General features: G+C 41.8%; 1 protein-coding gene across 1 annotated transcript in view; it reads right to left on the reverse strand.

The window, feature by feature from the left end:
* The window catches only part of PAPSS2 (3'-phosphoadenosine 5'-phosphosulfate synthase 2), an 86,538-nt gene that overhangs the window by 22,497 nt on the left and 37,290 nt on the right, over positions 1-26,751 (reverse strand). The window contains exons 2-7 of the mRNA XM_066243935.1: positions 13,336-13,453; positions 9,678-9,913; positions 8,145-8,283; positions 7,498-7,616; positions 7,258-7,371; positions 4,202-4,313 (exon numbers count right to left, since the gene is read on the reverse strand). Coding sequence (XP_066100032.1) covers positions 4,202-4,313; positions 7,258-7,371; positions 7,498-7,616; positions 8,145-8,283; positions 9,678-9,913; positions 13,336-13,453 — 838 coding nt within the window. The remainder of the gene's footprint in view (positions 1-4,201; positions 4,314-7,257; positions 7,372-7,497; positions 7,617-8,144; positions 8,284-9,677; positions 9,914-13,335; positions 13,454-26,751) is intronic.

The raw sequence follows: 26,751 nt of genomic DNA on the forward strand, positions 1-26,751 counted from the left end.
AATTTTTGATGGTGGTAACTCAAACTCTCATGAATTAGTTAAAATTAAATAATATCCATATAAATGATATCTTGCCCAACCTTCTAACATATAAATAATCACTTTTTGAAATTTAATTCTGTCTACTCAGTCCAGAAGCCATCAAGCTAGGCTCTGCCATGAGACATCATAATGTGGTCAGAGGCAGATTAAGGTCAGCGGAGGCCCAGGTGCAGAAGAAAATATTGGGCCCTTAAAAAAAGAGAGAGAGAAGGAAATAAAAATACATGTTAACTATATTTTTTAATAAATAAAAAATATTATGTACTATTAATGTTAAAATTGCACATATGAAAACAAACTTGGTGTCATTAAAAAAAGGTATCAAGTTGGGGTTTTGCGGGGCCCTTCAGAAGTTGGGGCCCAGGGCGTGCGCCCGGTGTGTCTGCTGTTAAATCCGCCTCTGAATGTGGTACAGGGCAGGGTTCCAACTGGCTTCCTCCAGATGCCTCCAGGGCTGCTGACCAGGAGGAGGGTGGCTGAGTCTACCTCTTCCATAGGTGCAGTTCTATTTTCATCTGTTGTATAGATTGCCTCAGGTTTCACTGAAATACAGTTATCTGGCTTTCAAAATATTTATTTGATACCCACTCATGTGGTGGAAATCACCTACTGCACTAGGTTCAGATGATGATCTGTTGTTCTGTCCCGGCTAGTCACACCTGTCTTTCAGCAGCTAGAAAAAACCCTAGCATATGAGAACACTCAATAATAGTCGTTGGATAGCTAATGACCAGTCATTTGTGCTCCTTCCAAACTGATGTGCTTATAGATAAGCCTTGGTCTCTTCCAGAGTTCAAGTTCTTTTAATTGCATATCATGGGGCTTTGTTAATGTATAAAAACATTCATTACTAGACCAGGCATTCTTTTAAACTTTGAACATTCCAGTGAGGTAGGTATTGTTATGAATATCTATTTTACAAATGAAGAAACTGAGGCCTAGAGAGTTTAAGTAATTTGCCCAAGTTCATAGCTAATCACTGGCCTTGAACCTAGACATTTGGGCTCCACAGCTCACACTCTTATCCACTATGATATTCTGTCTCTACTTTGGTAGAAGTGGGCAGCATATTATATCCCTGGTATCTACTTTTTTTATTCACTGATTTCCACAGGAGTTGAGGAGGCTTCTGAAGGGTATGCAGAATTTTGAACCCTGACTACCATCGGGGTTATGCAGGCATGGCCAGTGGACTCCAGTTATAAGGGTAGATGGTGAAACCAGCAGATAGGGGACTCCTTCTGCAAAAAGGAGTCTTGTAGAAACAAGCCCTACTGGCTAGAAGAGGGTAAGGGTTATGGAAACAGCATGACATCTGATCTTACCCCCTACTCCAACATAGCCACCCTGGCAGCCACAGCCACAGGAGAATAGGGGGATGTGCACAACTCACAGAGTTGTTTCACTCAATTCTCTAACACTGTGGGACTCAAGCAACCTTGTAGGGAGTCCTCAACTGAGATTAACACAGAGGAAGGGAACATTCTCCTTCTCACTGGAGAAAGAGTACGTGAACTGCCACAGCCCCTTGGGTACAAGGACAATAGGCTGAAGTGAATGTGCAGGGTCTGCACCTTTGAGGGTACAGAACGATACAGAGATTCACATGGCAAGTAGCATATGGCTGTGGGCCTATCTCTGGAGCACAGAAAACACCCATTGAGAATTCCAGCAAAAACTTGGGGGTCGGCTTTGGAATGAACTGGGATTTCTGTATGAGCAGGTAGAGATTGGGAAGTCGTGGAATAAAAGTGTTAATGGGGAAGTGACTTCTTTGGTAGTCCCAGACTGGTGGGCCTGGGGGAGGGGAGGGATAGACATCTGGATTACATGGGAAGAGAGAGCAATACTAAGAGCGTCACCTACCTCATGGTAATAAGAACCAAATAAAAAAATAAAAGCAGTGCGTTTACAAATTGAAGAATATCATAAAGTGAAATTGAAATGGTATGAGAGGGAGAGAGAGAAATTTTGCTTAAATTATCCAGGTGGATTATCTGCATTAGCTATGCTTCATCTTTTCAGATCATAGACTCCCTTACGAGACCATCAAAATCTAGGAAGCCCAAGAAAACTGCTCCCTTCTCTTCTTGTTAAAATATAAACTATTTTGCCTACTCTGAGATTTTTTTTGTACCCATGTCCTGAAGTCCTAGACCCCAAATTAAGAATCTCTGGTTTCCATTAACATGGACCTCTGCGACCACATCCAACCACCCTGGTATTTTTCTTACAAATACTGGCCAAAGGTTACAGCCTGTATCTGTAACAAAGTCCTCACTTTCAAAGTGCCTCGCTTTTCTTTTGGCCGCAGCTCTGGTTTGTATGCTCATTCATGGCCGGCCTCTTGTTGGTGGCTGGCTGCTAAATCTAGTGACAGTCCAAACAGACCGTGTTCTGCATGTGTTGAAATTGACATCCAGGTCAATGTCAGCCTGTAAATGTCTGTTGTACTAACATCCTGACTAACAAACTTCTGCTGGAAAGGACATTAGGAAGCCTGGGGGTATGGAAAGAGCACTGGGCTGGCAGTCAGGAGACTCTGGTCTCTGGTCTTAGGCCCCTCACTTACCAATGGTATGAACATCAGCAAAGTACCCAACCTGAGGCTAGTTCTGTCATCCAAAAAAGTGATATAAAAATAGTTGCCTGTCTTTCAGGACTTTCATGAGGATCAAATGAAATAATGCCTGAGAAAATGCTTTGCGAACAGTAAAGTATTTGCCAGATATGCATTTTTATTATTAAGGCAAGCTATAAGTAAAGCAAATGTCTTTTTTAATGTTATTGAATCTGAGCAATCAGGGTCACAACTGATAAGAGGAATGGAGGGAGAAGGCCCACTCTGACCAGTCTCTTTTGAACTCTGATTCTGGCTTTATGCCCCATTTCTCAGGCAGAGCCCAGAACATGAACAGCTTTTCCAAGAAAGAATACTGATTTGATTTTTCTTTCTAAAAGATCTGAGCCCTGCTCGGTATTATGAATTCAGGCTGACTCTACCACTGACCTTCCCACTACTCAGCCATTCTCCAGAGTCTTGAAACAGACAAGTTCCATTCAATAATCTCAGCCAGTCCAAGGAAGGAAATGATCATAGAAGCATCCGGAAGTTTTCTTAATACACATGTTTCTGACCTTGACCAGATCAGTACTCTAAAAGCCATTCAGCTTGTTCCCAGAAAGTTGCCTAATGCTCCCTTGTTAGACTTTAGTGGATGAAGCCATCCTAATGAATTTCATGTACAGGCATGAATATTGAGACGTTAGCACCCACCAAGGAAAGTAGCTGCTGCAGTGATTGATGCTTGACTGAGCATCCTGGAGGATGAATGGTGCCCTGCAGGTCAGCAACAAGTGTTGGGTTCATCCCGGTTACCCAGATAGATGGTCCTAGCATCTAGCAACAATGCTTCTGACTGCTGCCTTCTGAATATCCCAGCCAACAAGGGGCAGATGGAGGTGAAATAGACTTATCCATCTCTTGGCTTTGTGTGCAGGGAAAACCTTCAGGTCCTTGGTTTTAATTAATCGATAATCCTTTGAGGCTAACCAGAAAGATCCTTAAAAGGGAAGCTTATCCATAACAGCATTGGACACACCATAAGTGATCTAAATATTTTCACAATAAGATTGACAAACCAAGGAATAGCTTTTCTTGCTCTTAAGAAGACTATGAGGAAGATTTTTCTCTTTAATAACAGAGAGTGGCAAGAAAGGGGAGTTCAGAGGCTTGGTAATGTGTTCGGAGAAAGCTCTGGGTACCACCTGAAGATGGAAAGCTGACAGAAAAGGGAGGAAATAAGCAAAACCAATGGTCAGAATTGTCCAGTGTCTAGAAATCTATTCGGTGAATCAACATTTAATTATATAAATGAAAGGGAACGCTGATAATAAAAACTAAAGCTCCAACAAATTAAGTGACTTTTCCAAAGCCACAAAAATGTGTGGCAGAAGTAGGTCATGAACTCTAGGATTTCTGAGTCCAGAGCAAGTCCTCTTCCCCTAATACTCTGATAGCTGTCCTACAGCTGTTGTTGTGTTGAATACATCATTCAGAAGAAAATAACAGAAACTGTTATGATTTGGGAAATTTCATTGAATTGGCCAAATAACAACAATTAGTAATAATAATAGAGTAAGAAACAAAAAAGCATACCATCTAGCAGGGTGCCAAAGTGTATAGCCTGCAAATATTCCTTCTCTCGCATAAAACCTTTAAGGGGAGTGGCCCAGCCTTCACTCAAAACTTGGACCCACTGAAGATCCAGCTGCAAAATAGGAAGGAAAAGCAGGTGAACATTTCCATCAGCTCTGTTGCTCAGCCATCTGGCCCCGGGCAATCTTTTCTTATCCATTTGACAGGAAGAAGAAGGAAGAAACTTTTATGTCTTTAGTGTTCCCATATGTTATGCTGACCCATGATCTTGGGGCCAGATAAGTTGGAGTCTAGAACTTTCCTACAGGGGAGTGGTGAAAACATTTCAAATTGAGATGATTTATTTGAATACTTCAGGCTGTCGCTTTCCTTATGGTATGCAACTGTGTTGAACATTCACTGTTCATTCTTTTCTTTTCCCCACAAAAATTCTGGTTTGGCTATAATTCTTCACCAAATGTACTATTTAGTTGACTGAATTGGGCAAACCACTGACTCTGAAATAAAATTCCCAATTTCTTAGCATGGGAATCTATTCACCAATGCCAGTCAATGTACAGTCTAAACCAGGTGTAGTCAACCTTTTTATTCCTACCGCCCACTTTTGTATCTCTGTTAGTAGTAAAATTTTCTAACCGCCCACCGGTTCCACAGTAATGGTGATTTATAAAGTAGGGAAGTAACTTTACTTTATAAAATTTAGAAAGCAGTGTTATAGCAAGTTAAAGCATATAATAATAATTACTTACCAAGTACTTTATGTTGGATTTTCACTAAGTTTGGCAGAATAAATCTTTATAAAACAACTTACTATAGTTAAATCTATCTTTTTATTTATACTTTGGTTGCTCTGCTACCACCCACCATGAAAGCTGGAATGCCCACCGGTGGGTGGTAGGGACCAGGTTGACTACCACTGGTCTAAACACACATGTGTTTTCAGGCTTATCTTCTTTCCTACCTTAAAACCCTTATTCAGGCCCTGGCCGGTTGGCTCAGCGGTGGAGCGTTGGCCTGGCGTGCAGGAGTCCGGGTTCAATTCCCGGCCAGGGCACACACGAGAGGCGCCCATTTGCTTCTCCACCCCTCCCCCTTTCCTTCCTCTCTGTCTCTCTCTTCCCCTCCTGCAGCGAGGCTCCATTGGAGCAAAGATGGCCCAGGCACTGGGGATGGCTCTGTGGCCTCTGCCCCAGGTGCTAGAGTGGCTCTGGTCGTGGCAGAGCGATGCCCCGGAGGGGCAGAGCATCACCCCCTGGTAGGTGTGCCGGGTGGATCCCGGTCGGGCACATGTGGGAGTCTGTCTGACTGCCTCCCCGTTTCCAGCTTTGGAAAAATGAAAAAAAAACAAACAAAAAAACCCCCTTATTCATCTTTCAAAACCCAGCTTCTGCTCTGAAACCTTTCCTGTCATTCCTAGGACTAAAAAGAAGTTAATCGTTAGATTATTTGAAGTTTTAATTTATTTTTTTACCTTGAAGCTCATTTTGTTACTGTAATTATAATTATGTTTCTAATTTGGAGCATTGGATCACTCAGAATTTATTTTGCAGAATAAGGGATTCTGTGCATAAATTTGTCATGACTTATTAATAGTATAGGGTCTTGCCTGACCAGGTGTTTGTGCAGTGGATAGAGCATTGAACTGGGATGCAGCGGACCCAAGTTTGAAACCCCAAGGTCACCAGCATGAGTGCAGGCTAACCAGCTTGAATGTGGAGTTGCTGGCTTGAGCATGGGATCATAGACATGACCCTATAGTCTCTGGCATGAGCCCAAAGGTCGCTGGCTTAAATCCCAAGGTTGCTGGCTTGCAGCCCAAGGTCACTGGCTTGAGTAAGGGGTCACTTGCCCTGCTGTAGCTCCTCAGTCAAGGCACATATGAGAAAGCAATCAATGAACAACTAAGGAGATGCAATGAAGAATTGATGCTTCTCATCTCTCTCCCTTCCTGCCTGTCTGTCCCTATCTGTCCCTCTCTCTGTCTCTCGCTCTGTCTCTGTAACAACAACAACAATAAAAAGAGTATAGACTCTTCATGAGTAGGTTCTCAATTTATTCTCTTCTAAAAATGGCTAAGGTTTGAATAGAAAACAAAAAGATACCAATGAAAACATGGTCACCTGGCACGGACCAACTAACGCTGACCCGTCAAACAGCTAAGGTGTATGCAGATCTGGGGTTGCATCTCTTATCTCGCAGGCAGTAAAACAAATGCCATCTCTCTTTCCCTTCAGACTGGACACTCCCTGATGAGGAATGAATATGATTTGCAGAATAGAAAAAGATCCAGGCACTTGTATCACTTTAATTCAAGATTGCTTATTGTTTTTTCCAATTTTTTCCTGATTGCCTAAGAAGTACTTGTGTCCTGAACAAACAATCTTCTAGAAGTTGCCAACAATGATTGCCCATTGCCTGCACATTGGTATAACCAAAGATATAAAGATAATCATGTAAAATTATTCTATATAAATACAGAAGTTACCTTCCTGGAATGCCTCTGCATATGACAGTGATCAGCTGCCTTGTGGCAACTCTTAGTGTCAAATTTGATTGGAGAAAAGGTTAAAAAATTTTGCCAAAATAAAGTGGTTTTTTTTTTATGAGAATTGCATTTCCCTTATTCATATAATCCATATTACTGTATTCACCCATGTATAAGACGCACCCTTTTTGAAAAATTGGGGTCTAAAAACGGGTGCGTCTTATACAGTGGTTGTAGTTTTTTTTACTTGTGTTTCCTGCTTTTTTGCACTTGTTTTTGAGCTCCTTGTTGAAGACAGTGATTCCTCATCAGACACTGAGGAGGACAAGCTAATGGATGGGAGTTTTGACAGTGATGAGGAGTTGTATAAATTTTATGATGAATAAAACTTGAGTTCAATAACTTTATGTAATACATTTTTATTTTCAAATTTTGGGCCCCCAAATTATGGTGCATCTTATACACGGGAGCATCTTATACATAGGGAAGTATGGTATTAAGAATAACTGTAAATGGGTTATAATGACTGATTTGAAGCCTAACATCCTTTGGCCCATCTGCACCCTCTTACCTCGGTTATTGACAGTGAAGGGAGAGCTTCAGCTTCAGCTCGGACTTGGTCCAGTTTGTTTTCCGGTACAAAGAGCTCATGGATGCCCTTCATTATAGTATGCGGTAGAATGTTCTGAAACGAAGCAGAATTGGTAACAATTTGAAATGAAAACTATAAAAAGAACGTTTTAGTAAGTAGATGATCTTTCATCATCTTATTAAGTTTAAAAAAGAACAAAGAGACAACCAGTCTACCCACCTGCTCTTGCAGAAGTTCCACAATCTGCTGGACACAGTCACTCACTGTGGACAAGGTGGTTTTAAGCACGAGCTCGGGCATTTCAGGTTTCTCATAATCAGAATCGATGCCTGTAAATCCTGTGAGGCAGAAGGGCGAAAATCACATCTACCTCGACAGGACCATCTTTTCAATCAATAAGGCATAACACATGTTGGAACAATGTGTTAAACTGAGAATTGAGATGATACACAGAAAAGTTCGACCAGTCATCCTCAATCTCTAGCCATACGTAAGAAACTTTACAGCTGTATTTTCAATAAAGTCCTACTGATCCATGAAGTCTGTCCAAGCTGCTTAGAATAAAAAAAGAAGACAAGAAGATGGAGAAACTCAGACACACTTTTACACACACCCACATATACTTATCCATTAGTTCCCTGAACTTTATTGCTTGTTGCTGAGGTGACAGTTCTTGAAATATATGAGCCCACATTTTAATTAGCCAATGGGCATGCTGTAGATATTATGGTGCAATAAAAAGTTATGTATGCCACATGCAATTTTGGAGAACAGCTTTTGAGACTTCCAATAGGTTTCTAGGGATGGGCCAGGAAGCACTGGTGATAGACAGAAGTGGCAAAGGTGCTGCTGTGTGGCTCTCATACCTTTGATCTCCCCAGCGCGGGCTCGCTTGTAGAGGCCTTTTACGTCCCTGCTTTCACAGATGTTGAGAGGCGCATCAACAAATACTTCAAAGAACGGCAGTCTGGCTGATTCATGGATTTTACGGGCATTCTCTCGATCCTGGGGGAAAAATTTCACGTAAGAACATCAGAAAAGCCTGACCAGGCAGTGGCTCAGTGGGTAGAGCATCAGACTGGGATGTGGAGGACCCAGGTTCAAAACCCCAAGGTCGCCACCTTGAGCACGGGCTCATCTGGTTTGAGTAAGGCTCACGAGCTTGAGCCCAAGGTCGCTGGCTTGAGCAAGGGGGTCACTTGCTCTGTTGTGCCGGCCCCTGCCCTGGTCAAGGCACATATGGAAAAACAACCAATGAACAACTAAGGAGACTAAGGAGCTGGGATGAAGAATTGATGCTTCTCATCTCTCTCCCTTCTGTCTGTCTGTCCCTGTCTGTCCCTCTCTCTGTCTGTCTCTGTCTCTGTCACACATACAAAAAAAAGAACATCGGAAAAGGTTTCATAACAACATCCTTCATCACAAAACATTGTGCGCTCAGGTGTCCCATGGCCTAAAGAGAAGAATAGGGTCTGTGCTCTCCGCACAGGTGGCAGGGAAGTTTTCCTTCAGAGAAAGTCCGGAAACTTCGATTTCGTAAACACAGCTCTCAGAATCTCTGCTAAGTTCAGGGCTGGCAACACGGGTGCATTTCATTCAAAGTTCAGAGTGTCTCATGTGAAACTCACAGAAATCTCATTTTACAACAAGAGTGACACTCTGGCTGGGTGATTTTAACGGTGAACACACAAAACACGAAGCTCTGGAAGGGAACTGCTGTTTTCTTTCAGCAAGTGCAGCTTTCTGAGTGTTTGGAGAGATGAAAGTATAGAGCAGGGGTCCCCAAACTTTTTACACAGGGGGCCAGTTCACTGTCCCTCAGACCATTGGAGGGCCGGACTAAAAAAAAAACTATGAACAAATCACTATGCACACTGCACATATCTTATTTTAAAGTAAAAAAACAAAATGGGAAAGAATACAATATTTAAAATAAAGAACAAGTAAATTTAAATCAACAAACTGACCAGTATTTCAATGGGAACTATGCTCCTCTCACTGACCACCAATGAAAGAAGTGCCCTTTCTGGAAGTGTGGCGGGGGCCGGATAAATGGCCTCAGGGGGCTGCATGTGGCCCGCGGGGCCGTAGTTTGGGGACCCCTGGTGTAGAGCTTTAGAATTTTCCTTGCTTAACATTTTCCTCCTTTCAGCTCGGGCTAAGTGGACCTTACAACTGTGAATGTGGGAGGTTTCATGTCGTCTCGTGCCAGGGCATCTGGAAATGAAGGAACTCTCTTTATCTGACCAATATTAAATAGAAGAAATGACGGAGCAAATCAGGGGAGGAAGAAACGATGGGGGAAACTGGGAGTTTACGTCCCTCTGTGCTCCGCCCACTTCTCCCGCGGTCTGAGAGCACCTGCGGTGTATGGGAACCGTGATGCCAAATCCGTTCACCTTTGTGAAAGGAGAGATGAAGCTGGTAATGCAGATCAGACCGGCCTCAGCAAACAACCGGGCCACCTCGGCAATCCGGCGGATATTTTCTTCTCTGTCTCCAGGAGAGAACCCAAGGTTTTTGTTAAGGCCATGACGGACATTGTCCCCATCTAAGGAGTAGCAAGGGATGGCTTGGGAGACGAGGTACTCTTCCAGGGCAAAGCTGATTGTTGTTTTTCCGGCACCGGAGAGACCTGTGCAGAACACGCAAGACAAGACAGGCATTGTCCCTTGTAAGATGACAAATTGAAACCTGATCTTAATTGTGACCTGATCCTAATTTTTACCTAATTTAAGTATAATTACACCCTATTCTCATCACTTGATTGACCTCAGATCAAAACCATTAAAATCTAGAGAAAGGATAGTTTACTACAAGTCAAGTACTTGCATTTCTTTCAAATCTTGAAATAACTATTTGCTTCTTATTAAGACGACAGCCTTTCAAAGCAAGGGAGGTTCATAAACGGGTGAATCTTATGGCGGCTGCATTTGGTTCTTGCTATGTTCTGTTTTGCCTGCAGAGTATTTTAAATATTAGAAAGTTGCACACAAAAATCCAGATTTTGGCTTCTCTGGGGGGAAAAAAAAGATCCAGTGGGATTGTTCTCATATCTTCCTATGACAGCGACCAACTAGAGGGGAGGGACAGCCATCCCTTGCGGATGCTGCTAAACAACCCCCTGAGAACAGAGCCCACATACTGTCCTTTGTTATTGAAATTTTTCTTTTTCTTTTTTTTTTTTGTATTTTTCCGAAGCTGGAAACGGGGAGAGACAGACAGACTCCCGCATGCGCCCCACCGGGATCCATCCGGCACGCCCACCAGGGGCGAAGCTCTGCCCACCAGGGAGCGATGCTCTGCCCCTCCGGAGCGTCGCTCTGCCGCAACCAGAGCCACTCCAGCGCCTGGGGCAGAGGCCAAGGAGCCATCCCCAGCACCCGGGCCATCTTTGCTCCAATGGAGCCTTGGCTGCGGGAGGGGAAGAGAGAGACAGAGAGGAAGGAGGGGGGGGGGGTAGAGAAGCAAATGGGCACTTCTCCTATGTGCCCTGGCTGGGAATCGAACCCGGGTCCCCCCGCACGCCAGGCCGACGCTCTACCGCTGAGCCAACCGGCTAGGGCCGAAATTTTTCTTAAATGACTTTCGAAACATGAAGGCAGCCAAGCGTCCTGAGCTAGGCAGTATTTAGAGCGGCCATGCACTCTTGGGTGTTTGGAGTCCTTATATGAGAACAGAGTTACCATGTACTTTTACCGTGGTTTCACAGCACAATGGCTGGGAACGCACTTGGTAATCTCTATACGAAGGGGAACATAAAGAGAAAGGGAAAGAAATGCAATCTTCCAAAATTACTTAAAAGCCCAAATTCTAAAATGCCCTTGAAAAGTAGCACTCTAAAAATTCAGTTATCCCAAAGATCTCAGAACCTGAAGAATATTTCATCATGTCAAGCTACTGTCAGCACCTGGGCATGGAAGAGAAAAAGTTAGGGGTAAAGAGAAGAAGGTCAAGAGATTACTAAAGAGAAGACAGCAGATGGAAAGGAGAAAAAAGTATGAGAAAAGCAGGGACAAAGGACAGAAAGAAAAGGAGATTGGAAAGATAAGTAATACATGAAAGGTAAACAAATATTTCCCATATTTTAGTTATGTTTTAAAGTCATGCCCCCAGTTTTAAAATAAGATCATTAGAAGAAGTGGCTACATGAAGAATGTGTTGGCAATCTCTATACATCATCATTGATGACATTGTCTATTAAATAACTTTGTCTATTATGTAACCCATTTATTCGAATTTCAGTCTGGTTGTGGGATAGGAGAAATAGGACTCTTGAATCTCTGGTATGTTCTCTCTCTTCAGAAAGTAAGAGAAATAATAGAAATTTCCTTTGATTTTGTTTCAGCTCTCAGGAAACTAAGAGCTAAATCAGTTATTCTATTAAGCTTGATCGTTGTCCTATTTATTTTAATACATTGGAGTGACACTAATTACATTTATCGAGAGCTTTACCATGGACTAGGCACTGTGCTAAGTGCATGTCGACTCTATTTCATTTAGTTCTACCTACACCTCTCGTGAGGCAGGTTCTGTGTTTATTCCTTAGAGAGGTTAACTGGCTTGTTCAAAATCACAGTCCATGTGGGTGGAGCTGGGGCTCAAATCCAAGACTCTGGATTAGAAGTATTTGGTTTCTTCTGGTAAGCTGGGCCAATATCCTACCTCTGCAATATGAGAATAAAAAAATAAAGTAGGAAAAGATTATGTTTCTAAGAGTAAGAAAAGACAGAGGATGTATATAGTCTTTGTATTTTTCCCTTCTTCCACCTGTTCCTTTTCATTTTTCAAAGGAGTTCTGCATTAGGAAAAATGGACTCTGAGTGGATATCCCGATTCAAAAGTTGGGCAAATACACGAAGGCAAACACCTCACGAAGATAAGCACGTAGCAAGAGAGAAACATCTGGAACACAGCTGTGTTTTATCTTCTGCTGCCCTTTACGTCTCTCAGAGGGAGCTGCGAGAAACATGTCAGGAATTGTGACAGGGGAATGCTGCCTTTTGGAATATAGCAGGTTCCCTGCCCACTATCTACAACCCGGAAGCTGAGGAACGCTGTTGGGCCTGGGAAGAATGAGGAGGGAAACCAAGAGCAAGTGCCGCAGTCAACTAGAAAGAAAAAACACTTGAAAAAGAAGAATGAGGATGATTTAGAAGGAAATGGGAATTACTTAGAATAGCAAGAAAAGAGGCCAGGCAGGTCCCTGCCTGCCATACTCATTAGAATTATTTTCAGGAAAGAAGAGATAGTAATACATAAGTTAATTTCATAACCTTTATAAACATATATTCATATCTGGGGTCATCTCTGTTTGAAATATTATGTGTGTAAAATGAACTTGGTTTTTCCTTTTGAGTCCAAGTTACATCAGACTTATATTCTCAGGAATCAATGTCCTTAACATTGTATTCAAAGTATAAGGTAACAGCCCAGGACTAGTTCCAATTCTTTCACTAACCCTTAGCTTTGACATTCTGTGGCTATAAAATACAAGAAAAGAGAGATTCATTTGGTTACCTCCGTGGGAGTGAGTTATTTCTATTTATAAGGGGCAATCGTCAGCTAAATAGAAATCACCAGTTTTCCTTCCTGAACAAAGTTTAATGTTTGTTTTTGGGTTTTTTTTTACATTAAGACATTAAGTAAAATAGTATCCTAGAATGCTAATGTATCATAAAACAATAAAAAATATCTCTAAACTAGATCCAAAACTTGATGCTTGAGGTTAAGTTAGAAAAGTCCCTTTTATAACTGCTGGTAAATATATTTAGGCACAAAATTGAGAATTATGGAGTTCTTTAAGCCAAAAGAGAATGTCACCGTCAATCTGTCCCTTCTTTTCCTGACAAAGAGGAGAAAACCGAGAGCCAGAGACATTCTGTGACTTCATCAGAGTCCTATTTCTCAGTGAGGGTAGAGTTAGGATTCACACCCAGGGTTCTCAGCCTCCTTCTAATGTTAAACACATAATTATATTACACTGATTTCCTTAAAATTGTGTGTCAAACACCAATTTCTGACTTAAAAATATCTATCTGTCTCAACCCGGCATACCTGTCAGCCACACGGTACATCCTCGGAATCCTCCCTTTTGTCCAACTACCTGCCCTCTCTTGTTCCTGCTCACGTGGTGGGCCTGATAGATGACATTGGTGGATTTCTGCTGGCTCTCCTACAAAAAAAAGTCAAGATCAAATACAATAGTTAATGAGATAATAAACACAATATGTATAAATATAATAACATAATAAAATAACAGAGGCATTCATAGTCTTCCCTAACTGAAACTCCTCATTGATAACTGGCCTAGAGAGTAACATTATTTAATTCTACTTCAGCCACAGCCTTTAGAATACCTGCCATAGCCCTGGCCGGTTGGCTCAGTGGTAGAGTGTCGGCCTGGCGTGCAGAAGTCCCGGGTTCAATTCCCGGCCAGGGCACACAGGAGAAGCGCCCATTTGCTTCTCTACCCCTCCCCCTCTCCTTCCTCTCTGTCTCTCTCTTCTCCTCCCGCAGCCGAGGCTCCATTGGAGCAAAGATGGCCCAGGCGCTGAGGATGGCTCCTTGGCCTCTGCCTCAGGCGCTAGAGTGGCTCTGGTAGCGACAGAGCGACACCCTGGAGGAGCAGAGCATCGCCCCCTGGTGGGCAGAGCGTCGCCCCTGGTGGGCGTGCCGGGTGGATCCCGGTCGGGCGCATGCGGGAGTCTGTCTGACTGTCTCTCCCCGTTTCCAGCTTCAGAAAAATACAAAAAAAAAAAAAAAGAAAAGAATACCTGCCATAATCCTGAATGTATCATTTGAACAAGAACAAGATGATTATTGTCCCAGTGAAAGTTCTGGTTCCATGACATTTAAAAATGTGCAGTTATCGGTAAAAAGAATCTTTAATGACATGCAACCCAAAGATGGTAAGATAGAGGGCACCCAGACTGGTAGTTAAATAAAAAGGTTGGTAACTGCCCACATATGTTTTTGGTGTGGCAATTAAATTTCTTATGGAAGATGTAATCCAAGTTGCTGAACTATAAAAATCTGTGTAGCCTTTTAAACACCACACATGTATACTCATCAGAGTTAAGAAAACACCAGTGTTCTCGGAGTAAGACTCAAAGAGTCTTAGCAAACCCTAGGCCACATAAAGGCAACTTTTACATTCTGGAGCAAATTGAATCATCTCCTTCTGCTGCCTCCTTTGGGAAGAACAAACAAAAGGGGATACAAGCAGGACTATTTGGAGGCTATGTGAGATAATGGATGTGAACAAGTTCTGTAAATGGCAAGTTCTCTAGCAATGTAAATGCTGCCGATGACTTTTCAATGTATACTCCCAACAGGAGAGGCTGGAGCCAGCTGGTTAGCACCAGGAAACTCACTCGAGACCAAGGGGGAAGGAGCTCCCAGCTTGCGCTGGGGTGGGGCAGGCCTGCTAGGGAGGTGCAGAGCCCCCAGCAAAGGGGCCAGTCAGGCAGGGAATGGGCAGTGTTTGAGGGAGCCAAGAGGAAGATGTTGAAAACTGGAATCAGCTGGGTTGCCTAAAACCCCCCAAAGCTAGATGTTTTGATCATCTATTTAGTAAGCCCGGTGAGAGGCCAAGACTTGAAAGAGCAGCATATAGTCGCAGAATGCCGCAAGTTAGATAGTAGTGGTGACTTTCAGTTGAGGGTTCATAAATGGGGACAAATTAGGCTAGTCCATGAGATACTCCAGCAGTATTTTCCCTGGTGAACAAATGCCCTCATGGTATCTGAGTCTTTTGTGCCATGTGTACATTATAGCTCAAGGGTAACATGAGCTTATCACATGAGCTTTTCTCTATTTCCTTGTTAGTCAATGCCATGAAATTCGAGAACATTGAGCCTGGATATCAGGCCAAAAAGTCAGTTCATCTGTTCATTCATTGATTACTTCAGTAGAGGTATGTAAATGAGCTCAAATAAGAAAAAATACTGAGATGTCCTAAATTAAATTATAAAAAGCCAGGGGTAGGCAGGAGGAAGACATAGAGGTTAATCAAGTAAGAGCCACAGGCTAAAACCAACAAAAGACTGTTTGCATTCCTGAATGTATATTGAAATTTTGAATCAACTTCCAGGATGCTATCTACCAAAAAAAAAAAAAAAAAAAAAAAAGAAAGCCAACCAGCAGATGCCACCACATCCTGCTTATGTGTGAACTTTCCGGACTGTTTCCCACAACCAATCCGGAAGTAGGAACTATTTCTTCCTTAGGGACTATGCACCTATCCCAGAACTTCCCCCGAATAGCCAGTGTAAATTCTTTCAAAACAACTTACATCTTTCCAAACCCATTGTATAAAAGAGCCCTTCAGCTCCTGGACAGAGGACACGTTCATCTTCTCCAGCCAGTCCTGCTGCTAGTGGTTTAGACAGTATGGCCCAGGCCCTGTTTCTTTTTCTGGTGAGCATATGGCTCAATAAATCCTTTCTTTTTGAAAAGCTTTTGGCCTTGGAGTATTTTGTTTTTTTAATAGCTACTACTATGTGCCAGGGCCATCAGAGGCACTGGGGATATAGAATTGTACTAAACAAAGCACAATTCCTGGCATCATTTTAGCCAAAGAGATCAAGTAGCTGTGACCCCACTCCTGGGGGAGGGGGCGGTCTCATACATATATCTGTATACTATATGAAGATATATAAAGAACATGACAACTCAATAATAAAAAGACAAAACGATCTTTAAAAATGGGCAAAAGATTTAAACTATCACTGCATAAAGGAAGATACACAAATGGTCAGTAAACACATGAAGAAGTGCTCAGGGTTATTAGTCATGAGAGAAATGCAAATTAAAATCTAAACGATGCCCTGACAGGTTTGTTCAGTGGATAGAGCGTCAGACTCATGTATGTCTGACTGTGAATGTCCCGACTTTGACTCCCGGTCAGGGCACACAAGAGAAGCAACCACCTGCTTCTCTCCCCGTCCCTCTCTCCCTTCCCTCCTTCTTCTCCTTCCCTCTCTCTTCCCATTCCCCAGCCAGCTTTAATTGGTTCTAGTGTTGGTTCTGGGCACTGAGGATAGCTCAGCTGATTTGAGCTTTAGCCCCAGACAAGGGTTGCAGGTGTATCCTGGTTGGGGCACATGCGGGAATCTCTCTATCTCCTCCCCCCTCACAAAAAATAAACAAACAACAACAACAAAAAAAACACACACGTAAATGAGATGCAATTGATAACATCTAATGGCTGCCACTGTTCTCATACGTTGACAGTGGAGGGGTAAAATAGTCCAACTGCCTTGGAGGGGAAAAATACCTGGTAGCTTCTTATAAAACTAAACACCATCCCTATGGCTCAGCAACTGCATTCATAGATATTTACTCAGGAGAAATGGAAACATGTACCTACAAAAAGACTGTACAAGAATAAGAATATCCGTAGCAACTTTATTTGGACAAAAGCTGGAAATAACCAAGTGTCCATCAATAGGAAAATAGATAACAAAAACAAACAAACAAATAAAATCCACACCAAAAACACTTTACAAAAGCCCCAAACTGGGGAATACTTATATAATGGAATACCACTTGACAACAAAAGGAATGGACTACTGATATATGCAACATGGATAATAAAAGAAAACATTGTGCTGAGTCGAAGAAATCTTACACACACAAAACAAACTATATGAAGTCCCCGAATAGGAAAAGTAACTTACTAAGTCAGAACAGCAATTGCCTCCAGGTGACAGTGTTGTATGTCTTGATAGGGGTTAGAGGGACACAGGTATTTGCATTCCTGCTGAAAGTCACTGAATGTACACTTAAGATGGATATTCCAGCCTGACCTGTGCAATGGATAAAGCGTTGACCTGAAATAATGAGGTCTCCAATAGGAGAAGCGAGTTGATGTTTCCTGTTCCTCTCCCTGCCTCCTCTTTCTCTTTCTCTCTCACTCCTCTCTCTAAAGTTAATAAATCAAATCTTTTTTAAAAAGTGGATATTTCATTATATGTAGATTTTACCACATGCAAAAAAAAAAAAAAAAAAGAAAGCCATTTAAAAAGCTAAGCAAACCAGAAAATATATAATAAGATTCAGGTGGTGGAATTATATTGCTCAACACTGTAGCCTTTATGGAAAGGGGCTCTGATCCCAGTCAGCATATTTGAATCAAGGAGCTGCTGCCACCTGTGCACGAGTGCCCATCAGAGCTTAATTTGTCCACAGATGTGGGGTTCTTTTTCTCTCTTTTGGCTGTTTCTTTTCCCTGTAGGGAGAGATCCAGAATAAACTCCAGGCTTTGTTAGTCTTCTGTGGAAACTTTGTTATGATCTTGTTAACTGCTTCCCAAATAAGTGCTTGGTATTTTCCCCTCCTGTTTTTGAAACTAACATATAGGGTTTCTTTCTTTTTCTTTCATTCCTTCTTTCTTCTCCCTCCCTTCCTTCCTTCCTTCTTCCCTCCCTCCCTCCCTCCTTCCCTCCCTTCCATTCTCCCTTTTTTCCTTCCTCCCTCCCTCCTTTCCTTTCCTTCCTTCCTTCCTTCCTTCCTTCCTTCCTTCCTTCCTTCCTTCCTTCCTTCCTCCCTCCCTCCCTCCCTCCCTCCCTCCACCCTTCCTTTTAAAATTTTATTTATTGATTTTAGAGGTGGGGGGGGGATGGAGCGTGCTTGGTTTTCAAAAACAGTTCAGAAACTACCAGAAGGAACTACTCTAAAAGCATTTAATAGCTAATCTCTGAACTTTGGGGTTTTAATTAACTGAATCTCTTTTTACCTTTTTATCTTTTCTTTTTTAATTGATTTTAGAGAAAAAGAGGAAGGGGGAAGAGAGAAAGAGAGGGAAACATCAGTTTGTTGCTCCACTCAGCCATGCATTCATTGACTTGTATGTTTTCTGATCAGGGTTCAAACCCACAATGTTGGTGTACTGGGATGACGCGCTAACCAACTGAGCTACCTGACCAGAGCTAACTACATCTTAATCATGGGTCTTTGTGTGGATTTTATGTCACTCCTGATATGTTTAAACAAACAAACAAAAGTTTTTTAGATGGCCAAGTAGTGGGCTTTTCTGGTTTAGGAAGATATTTTGCTTTTTATTTTTCTCAAATTTACGGTTGATTTTCTTCAAAAGGGAAACAAATAAAATAGAAGCAAACAAAAAAATATATATCATTTTGAATGACATTTGAACTGCAAAGGGACCAGTCAGTTGAAAACTTCCTTGCTGGAACTTTTACTCCCTTCTAAAGAGCAAATAGTGCTCTAAGCTTTGGAAGGAAAGTGGCTGTCAGAAAAAGGAGTCTCTCTGTGGAAAATAAAACCTGTTAAAGAAAAAAATCCTTGCTTCCCTGTGTGTAGAAGCAGAATGCACTGACATTCTGGGACCTCGTCTATAACTGTCACTTAGCAGGAAGTGGCTCAGAAAACACTAAGTTGGTGGTGTACTTCTATTCCAGGTCCCTAAAAAAAATCTTGCAAAAATCCCTACCTTATCCTAGCTCACTGGCCCAGAAAAACTCCCTTCAGTTTGCACAGGAGTAGGATGAGCATGGGTTTTGTAGTCAAGCAAACGTGAGTTTAAAACCTGCTTTGTAGCTTACTCGTTTTGTGAGCCTGGGCAAATTATTAACACGTGTTCTATTCTGTAAAATGGGGCTGTGGATGAAAAGGGGGCAAATATTAAACTGGCCAAGCTGAGGAGAGGCCTGCCTTGTTGACCCAACAAACTCAGAGACCAAAAGTAACCACATAAAAATTCTTAACTAAAAGCAAGTCATGGCGGTAGTCACATCCTAGGCCTGTAGCTTCCTTGACAAATATCAATCTTTACCTTAAGTAAGCTTGTCTAATGTCTTTTTGCATCTACGATACCCTATCTTTGGAATGTCAGAGTCATCCCCGTTTCCCAGACCCCGCGGGGGGCACAATCTCCCGTCAGAATTTGAGGCCCCAGGACCCCTCGTTAGCTTGTTGCTGGCATACTATCTGTGTGCTATAAATGTTAATTATTAACTATCCTCACTCACCAGGGTAGAGAAGCACCTGTCTCTTCGTTTTACTCTTTATCCAGTCTCTGAGATTTCCCCACTGTGCTTTCACCTGCCTCTCTAATCTACCGCCCATGAATTTCACGTAACTCCCTCTGTCTCTTCTTTTGATTGTAATGTATAAAATAAGCAGTAAAACTGCCCTTCTCAGGAGCATTTTCTCAAACTGGTGAGATTTTGCTTCCTGGCAATTATTGTCAGTTTGGCTTAAATAAACCCATAAAAACTTTTTACAGGTTTAGACATTGCTTAAGTCAATAGAGTTAAGAATACTTTCCTCACAGGGTTGCTGTAAGGATTATATAAAATGGTTTTCTAGAAAAGGTATCAAAGAAAATATAAGACACAACATACAGTAAGATGTTGAATCTGATGAAGCCCGGGTGGCATTTGATCTTCTCTAGAGATATCACGATAGTTTGAGGTCTAAGTCACCCAGATTTAGAAATGTTCTGAATTTGGGTCCAATCGAAGGCAAGTCTGGGGAGGTGGGGCTCATGATCAAATCAGACAATGGATAGGACGCACTTGGTAGGGGATGAAGAACCACACACACACACACGTGCTGTTGTTGCTCTTCCGATTATCATTAACTTTGACACAAAACCCAGCCAGAGCCTATGGCAGTCTGAGATGCACCAGTTTGAAGCCCCCTTATTCTACCCCAAACCTTCTACTCTCCTGCTCTCTCAATCATAACCCTTAGTTACCAATCTGAGGATGGGCTTTGCCCAGGTCAACCTCAATAGGTATTAGAGTTGGGACCTCTAATAGCTACAGCCCAGGGTTGCAGTGTGTTTCTTTGCCAGGTGCACCCTCCCCCATTAATGATGCAGAAAGGGAGTGCCCCAGGAGCTGTGGAGCACAGGGTGAGGCAGGCTAGGTCACAGACACCCTCAGCCTTGATTTTGCATGACTAGAAGAAAAGAGGGGACATGGAGGAAGAACTTCAGATGACTCCATGGCAGGGTGGGGCATTCCCGGAGTCAAATCTGAGCATATGTCACAGCGAGTATTGTGAAAGGGAGGACGCTGGAAGAATGGGGAAGCCGGAAACCACGTGGCAGGTTGAGTCTCTCAAGGCTCAAAAGTTTTTTCGACATGTGCATAATCTCTTCAGTGAAACAAAGAGCAAGTAGATCTGAATTTACACTTTCCTGGCTCCTATGCAGCGCAAACAAATGCACTTTAGTTCCTTAATTAAACTCCACTCCAGGGGTCCCCAAACTTTTTTCACAGGGGGCCAGTTCACTGTCCCTCAGACCATTGGAGGGCCAGACTATAAAAAAAACTATGAACAAATCCCTATGCACACTGCACATATCTTATTTTAAAGTAAAAAAACAAAACGGGAACAAATACAATATTTAAAATAAAGAACAAGTAAATTTAAATCAACAAACTGACCAGTATTTCAATGGGAACTATGCTCCTCTCACTGACCACCAATGAAAGAGATGCCCCTTCTGGAAGTGCGGCAGGGGCCGGATAAATGGCCTCAGGGGACCGCATGCGGCCCGCGGGCCATAGTTTGGGGACCCCTGCTCCACTCTGTCCCCTTTGAATTGGGCCCTTACTGCTATTTATTGGACTATGGTTTCATTGCTCTCTTGCTAATTAAAAATGTTTCAAACCCCCATGGCCTCAGTCTGCAATTTGAAGATTCATTTAAAGATTCATTTTCAGAAAGCTGAAACTTAAATAACTGCTCTCTCAGGCTCCTAGAAGAAGCTCCACTTTCACATGTATTATCCTGCTTACTGCTCAAAACCTGGGAGCTAAGGAGGCTGGCAGGGCATTGTGACCCAGTTACAGATCTGAACACTACTGGCTGAAGTCCCACAACTGGAAGATGCAGGAGATGGAGCCAGGCTTCCTGACTCTTGAGCGCAGGTCTTCCTCCTGCCTAAGCACAACTCCCAGTTTCCAGTCCCAGCTGTGTGACTTCAGTGTCACAGCTTCCTCACTGTGGACCAAATGAGATCACGTGCAGTAAGGCTTTTAATACTACATAAAAATATAAGCAAACAATCATTCTCCATTTTCATTAACATGAGTATCTTCAAATGTTTTACAATTATCAATATTTATATTTTTTCCTTTCAGACTGTTTCTTTGGGGTAACCAAAGGAAAAAAAAAACCCAAAGTGAAAAGATTGAGTATTACAAGTTGTAGACTATTTCAAAGATCTTATTATGTAGCACTAGATAATTTTCCAAAAGACAAAGCCAAGCCTGACCTGTGGTGGTGCAGTGAATAGACCGTTGACCTGGAGCGCTGGGGTCGCCTGGTTCAAGCCCTGGGCTTGCCCAGTCAGGGAACATATGACAAGCAATCAATCAATGAACAACTAAAGTGAAGCAACTAACAGTTGATACTTTTCCCTCCCCATCCCTCTCTGTCCTTTCTCTGTAAAATCAATAAACTCTTTAAAGAAAAGGACAAAGTCAAGTTACTAGGCTACCATGATATACTTGTTTCTAAAATTCCAACTAATTTGTTTTATTTGCAGTTTTACTGTTTTTTCTCCATAGATTACTTTGTACTTATTTAATTACTAGTAAAAATTTGCCTTTTTCCATGTCATAAGTTACTTATGAATTTGTGTTTGTCTCTTTTGATCTGCAAGGTAGACAATGACCTCAATTTTTTTTTTATTATAGTTTATTTAAAAACTCATTGTCCCATGGATATAACTTATTCTAGTTTGGTTGAGAACATGCCATGCCTTCCTATGATTCTTCTTACTAGTCTTGCTATTCTCAAAAAACCACAACATTATAATATAGGAAAAGAAATCATTAACCAAAAATGTTCATAGTAATATTATTTAAAACAGTGAAATCAGAAACAATCAAAAAGCTCATCTATTAAATAGATTGTGACATATCAATATGATGAGTATATATATTTATTGACCTAAAAATATATCATGATATATACCCCAATGAGAAAACAAATTACGGAGTAAATTAACATTCATTCCATTTTAATCATCTTGAGAATTATATAATTTTAGGTGACCATTTTTCTTCTTGTCTTTGTATTCTAATTTTTCTATATTAAACTTGGAAGTAAATGTATTTTTTAAATACAAAGAATTTCTCAACCAGAAAAAAGTGAAGCCAAATGGTTTGAGCTCTAAAGGTAACAGATATGTGAACATTAGCAACTCATGAGGTACATTATAACCAACAGAATAACAAGACAACACCAACAAATTAAAACACCATTAACCCTGGTATCTTGGGAATAAATCTTTGAGACAATCAGTTCCACTCTAATACATAATAAAGTATAGTAAACTCTAGTAGACAATGGTTGAAGTATAGTCCATGTCACTTGATCCCAGTGGTTGTTGTTTTTAGCATTTAGTTATTTCATGCAGAGAAAAAATGCCTGGGGAGAAGCTACTGTGGCTTGTGGAAGTAGATATCACAAATGGGAACCTCTGTTCATTCTCCCATGCTTTCTGTTTAGGAAGCTAGAGTCTGAGTCAGCTGGAGCCACCTCATTGGAATGTCTTAGAGAAAGGTGTCCTAACAATCTTAGTTAAATCTGTATACAGATAAACAGCAGGAAAGGCATCTAACTCAACTTTAATGAAATCACTACCTACTGGACATTTAAGGTTCAACTCTAATCCTGTGGCTATTGGTAGACAGGGATGTTTTAATTGAAGAAGTATCACTGAAGATAATACTTATGAAAAAGAGTTTCCATTGAGGAAAATGTGGTTCTAAGGCAGTGGTAGTCAACCTGGTCCCTACCGCCCACTAGTGGGCGTTCCAGCTTTCATGGTGGGCGGTAGCGGAGCAACCAAAGTATAAATAAAAAGATAGATTTAACTATAGTAAGTTATTTTATAAAGATTTATTCTGCCTGACTAGGCGGTGGCGCAGTGGATAGAATGTTGGACTGGGGTGTGGAGGACCCAGGTTCAAGACCCCGAGGTCACCAGCTTGAGCATGGGCTCATCTGGTTTGAGCAAAAGCTCACCAGCTTGGACCCAAGGTCACTGGCTCAAGCAAGGGGTTACTCGGTCTGCTGAAGGCTCATGGTCAAGGCACATATGAGAAAGCAATCAATGAACAACTAAAGTGCCCCAATGAAAAACTGATGATTGATGCTTCTCATCTCTCCGTTCCTGTCTGTCTGTACCTATCTATCCCTCTCTCTGACTCTCGCTCTGTCTCTCTAAAAAATAAAATAAAAAAAAATAAAAAATAAAAAGATTTATTCTGCCAAACTTAGTGAAAATCCGACATAAAGTACTTGGTAAGTAATTATTATTATATGCTTTAACTTGCTGTAACTCTGCTTTATAAATTTTATAAAGTAAAATTACTTCCCTACTTTATAAATCACCATTACTGTGGAACCGGTGGGTGGTTAGAAAATTTTACTACTAACAAAGATACAAAAGTGGGCGGTAGGTGTAAAAAAGGTTGACTACCCCTGTTCTAAGGTATTCTGTATAAAGAGAGATTATGGATGATCTGAGAGAGCTAAATCCAATTTCACAAATATAGTTTTCACTATAAGATGTTTGCACTACTTACCCCCACATCCTTTTTGAAAGAAGGTGAAGGGATTAGCCAGAAAACATGTACATACTACACACAGACACAGACAACAGAGTGGCAATAGCCAGAGGGTCAGGGGGCTGGGGGCAAGGTGGAGGTGGGCAAAGGGGGTGGGGGGGGACTGGGGACACAAAGAGGCTTTGATTGGGAAAGAGGGCACATGGTGCCACGTGCAGAGGGTGTTTGTTATATTGAGTCGTATACTCGAAACCTGCATGGTTTGGCGAACCGATATCATCCCAGTAAATTCAATTTTTAAAAAAATGTATTTACTTCTTACCATGACAACCATACCTCCCTAAAAATCACCAGCTTCCCTAGGGGTATATTTTGTGTCAAACTACTCGTGAGTTATAAGAGAAATAACTCTACCAAGTAGCCAGTGACAAAATCCCAGCTGTGAGAATTGAGACAAATGAGTTGACAAATTCCTAAAAATAGGAAATTAAATCATTTGTTAAAACAGTAATTGAACAAGAAATGAACCAAATCTGGAATTTAGAAATTAAAAATGTGATTTCATAAAAAAATGCTTTAGCATAGAAGTAAAATTTCTTTAGACCAAAAATGATCATTTTTCATCAATTCCTACCACAGAAGGCTTTATTGGATAGGCTAAAGCTGTAAATAAGGGAATAATTTAAGAGGAAAATACACCCACAAGTAAGTTGATTTAACTTTTGGAAGGCACCACTACCATATAAACCACAAACTGATGTCACATGGACAAGAATTTGAATGCTGTCAAAAAATGACATCCAAAAAAATACAAGCTGAGCGCATAAAGCATCTTAAAAAATTCCACATGGCTTTGCTTATTAAAATATTTTACAGTATTTAATTATTGTTTCAAAGCATCTGAAAAACATGCAACTTGGTGGAAAAGCCTGGGTGGCAAATTCAGATGTTTTGCATGCATCAGGCCAGTGTTTGCCAAGGAAAATAACGAAGCCCGTTTCCTCCTGGTATTGTACATGGTGTTAGACACCCTCGAGATTCCGTGGAGCAGGATGGTGGAGAATTTCAACACACTACTCAGAACCACGTGCAATTTAAACATGTATGAATTGTTTTTATTTCTGGGATTTTTCATTTAGTATCTTCAGACTGTGGTAACTGAAACCACGGAGAGCGACATCGCAGATAAGGGAAGAAACAACTGAAATAGTTCTGTGCTTTCGGTCTTGCTTTGGCTTGTATGCTCCGGGAGTCTGCCCAATCTTCCGATGACTACAGCCTCTGTATGAACTCACTTGAAAGCCCACAAGGTTCTTCCTCTGGCTTTAGTCTCCATCAGACCATTGGGGACACACCCAGACCCTAGCCTCTCCCAAAGCTTCCAAAGCACAGGCACAGGGCTGCTCCTTAGCGCCCTCCTGGTCTTAAGGACGCATTCGGCCCAGCTAGGACTTCATCACCCAGGAATTGGAGAGAGGCCCTTAATTTTCCATACAGAATGAGAAAGGAGGAGAGAAAAACTGAGATCTGAAGCTCTTTAGGGGGACCAAAACCTCAACAGGGCTGTTTTGTGCTTCAGAAATAGGAAAGTGGATGAGAAGCTACTAGATGAATTTTATTGAAGGGTAAGAGTAAAAATTTTTGGATCAAATAATTCTAAAAGTGCATACTGTCCTAGAGTGGACCCGGGATGGAAAATTACATGGATGGAGATCAAGGGTATACATGTGTATAGTTCTCAGAATCGTCAGGAAAAGGGTACACACATCCACAAATGCTCCTAGATCTTCACACCTGGACCCAAAAGCCTCCTTCAATGGTGTGGATGGGAAGAGCTCACGCTCACACTGGGAAGCAGATGGAAAGATAGCCAGGAACGGGAGGTTTCGATTTTATGCTTATACTGGGAGTAGCAATGTTCCTGGCATGTTAGACTGACATTTTACAAACCTTTTCTTATATATAAAAAAAGGTTTTAACTATGAAACTTCCCTGGGGCCAAAATGACTTTCCAAATTAACCTTTGGAACATTATTTGCTCTTAAAATATCTGCGAGGGCATAAAGAACCCACTGTTCTCATTTTTCTCCAATTATGTATCATCGATCTACAAATCCTGTTTTCCTTCATAATTTCTCTCACATAAGGATTCTTTCCCCAGTTCCTGTTGTTAACACCCTCACTTAGACCCTAACTGTTTTGATCCCTATGACTTCCGCCTAAGTATTCAGGCCCATCTCCACATTATATGGTCAGCAGGCCTCCAGTGGTCTTCAGTCTTGGCCCAGAACCAACTGCTCATCTGTCATGCTCTCCAATAAAACTTGTTCTGGGTCCTCCTGGTCCATTTTTCACCTACAGCCACATTTCACTCCTCAGACCAGGGGTCTCAAACTCGCGGCCCGCCGAACAATTTTGTGCGGCCTGCAGACTAATCCACGAAGTTCAAAATATTTTGGATAAAATTAAGTAAGCCTAGGGGCCTACTTGTATTTTTCATTTCTCTAGCATCCTAGCTAGATATTAGCTTAGTTAACAGCAGTTGTGATACGAACTACAGTTTCTGGTCGTTTTGTGACACTGAGTAAACTGCATGTACGATTGTGCTTGTTGTACTGATTTTTTTTTGTTTTCAACTGCAGTGAGAAAAGTGTTGCATAACAGTTGCCTTTTGTAGACCTAGTGCAGCCCGCCGAACGGCTGTGATCTTGCTCTGCGGCCCACATGCTGAGTTGAGTTTGAGACCCCTGCCTCAGACCCTGTTGATGCTAATGAATTGCTTCTCCAGCTCTGGATTTGGAGTCTCCTTCTGGCTGTATAGTCTTCTGCTACTGCGGGTAAATATCCCCTTTGGCCTGGCCTGGTTTTTTGGACCTTATTCCTGAGCACGGTCAGTCCTCTGTGAACCTCT

Source organism: Saccopteryx bilineata, chromosome 9 (genome assembly GCF_036850765.1).
Source record: "Saccopteryx bilineata isolate mSacBil1 chromosome 9, mSacBil1_pri_phased_curated, whole genome shotgun sequence".
NCBI lineage: Eukaryota > Metazoa > Chordata > Mammalia > Chiroptera > Emballonuridae > Saccopteryx > Saccopteryx bilineata.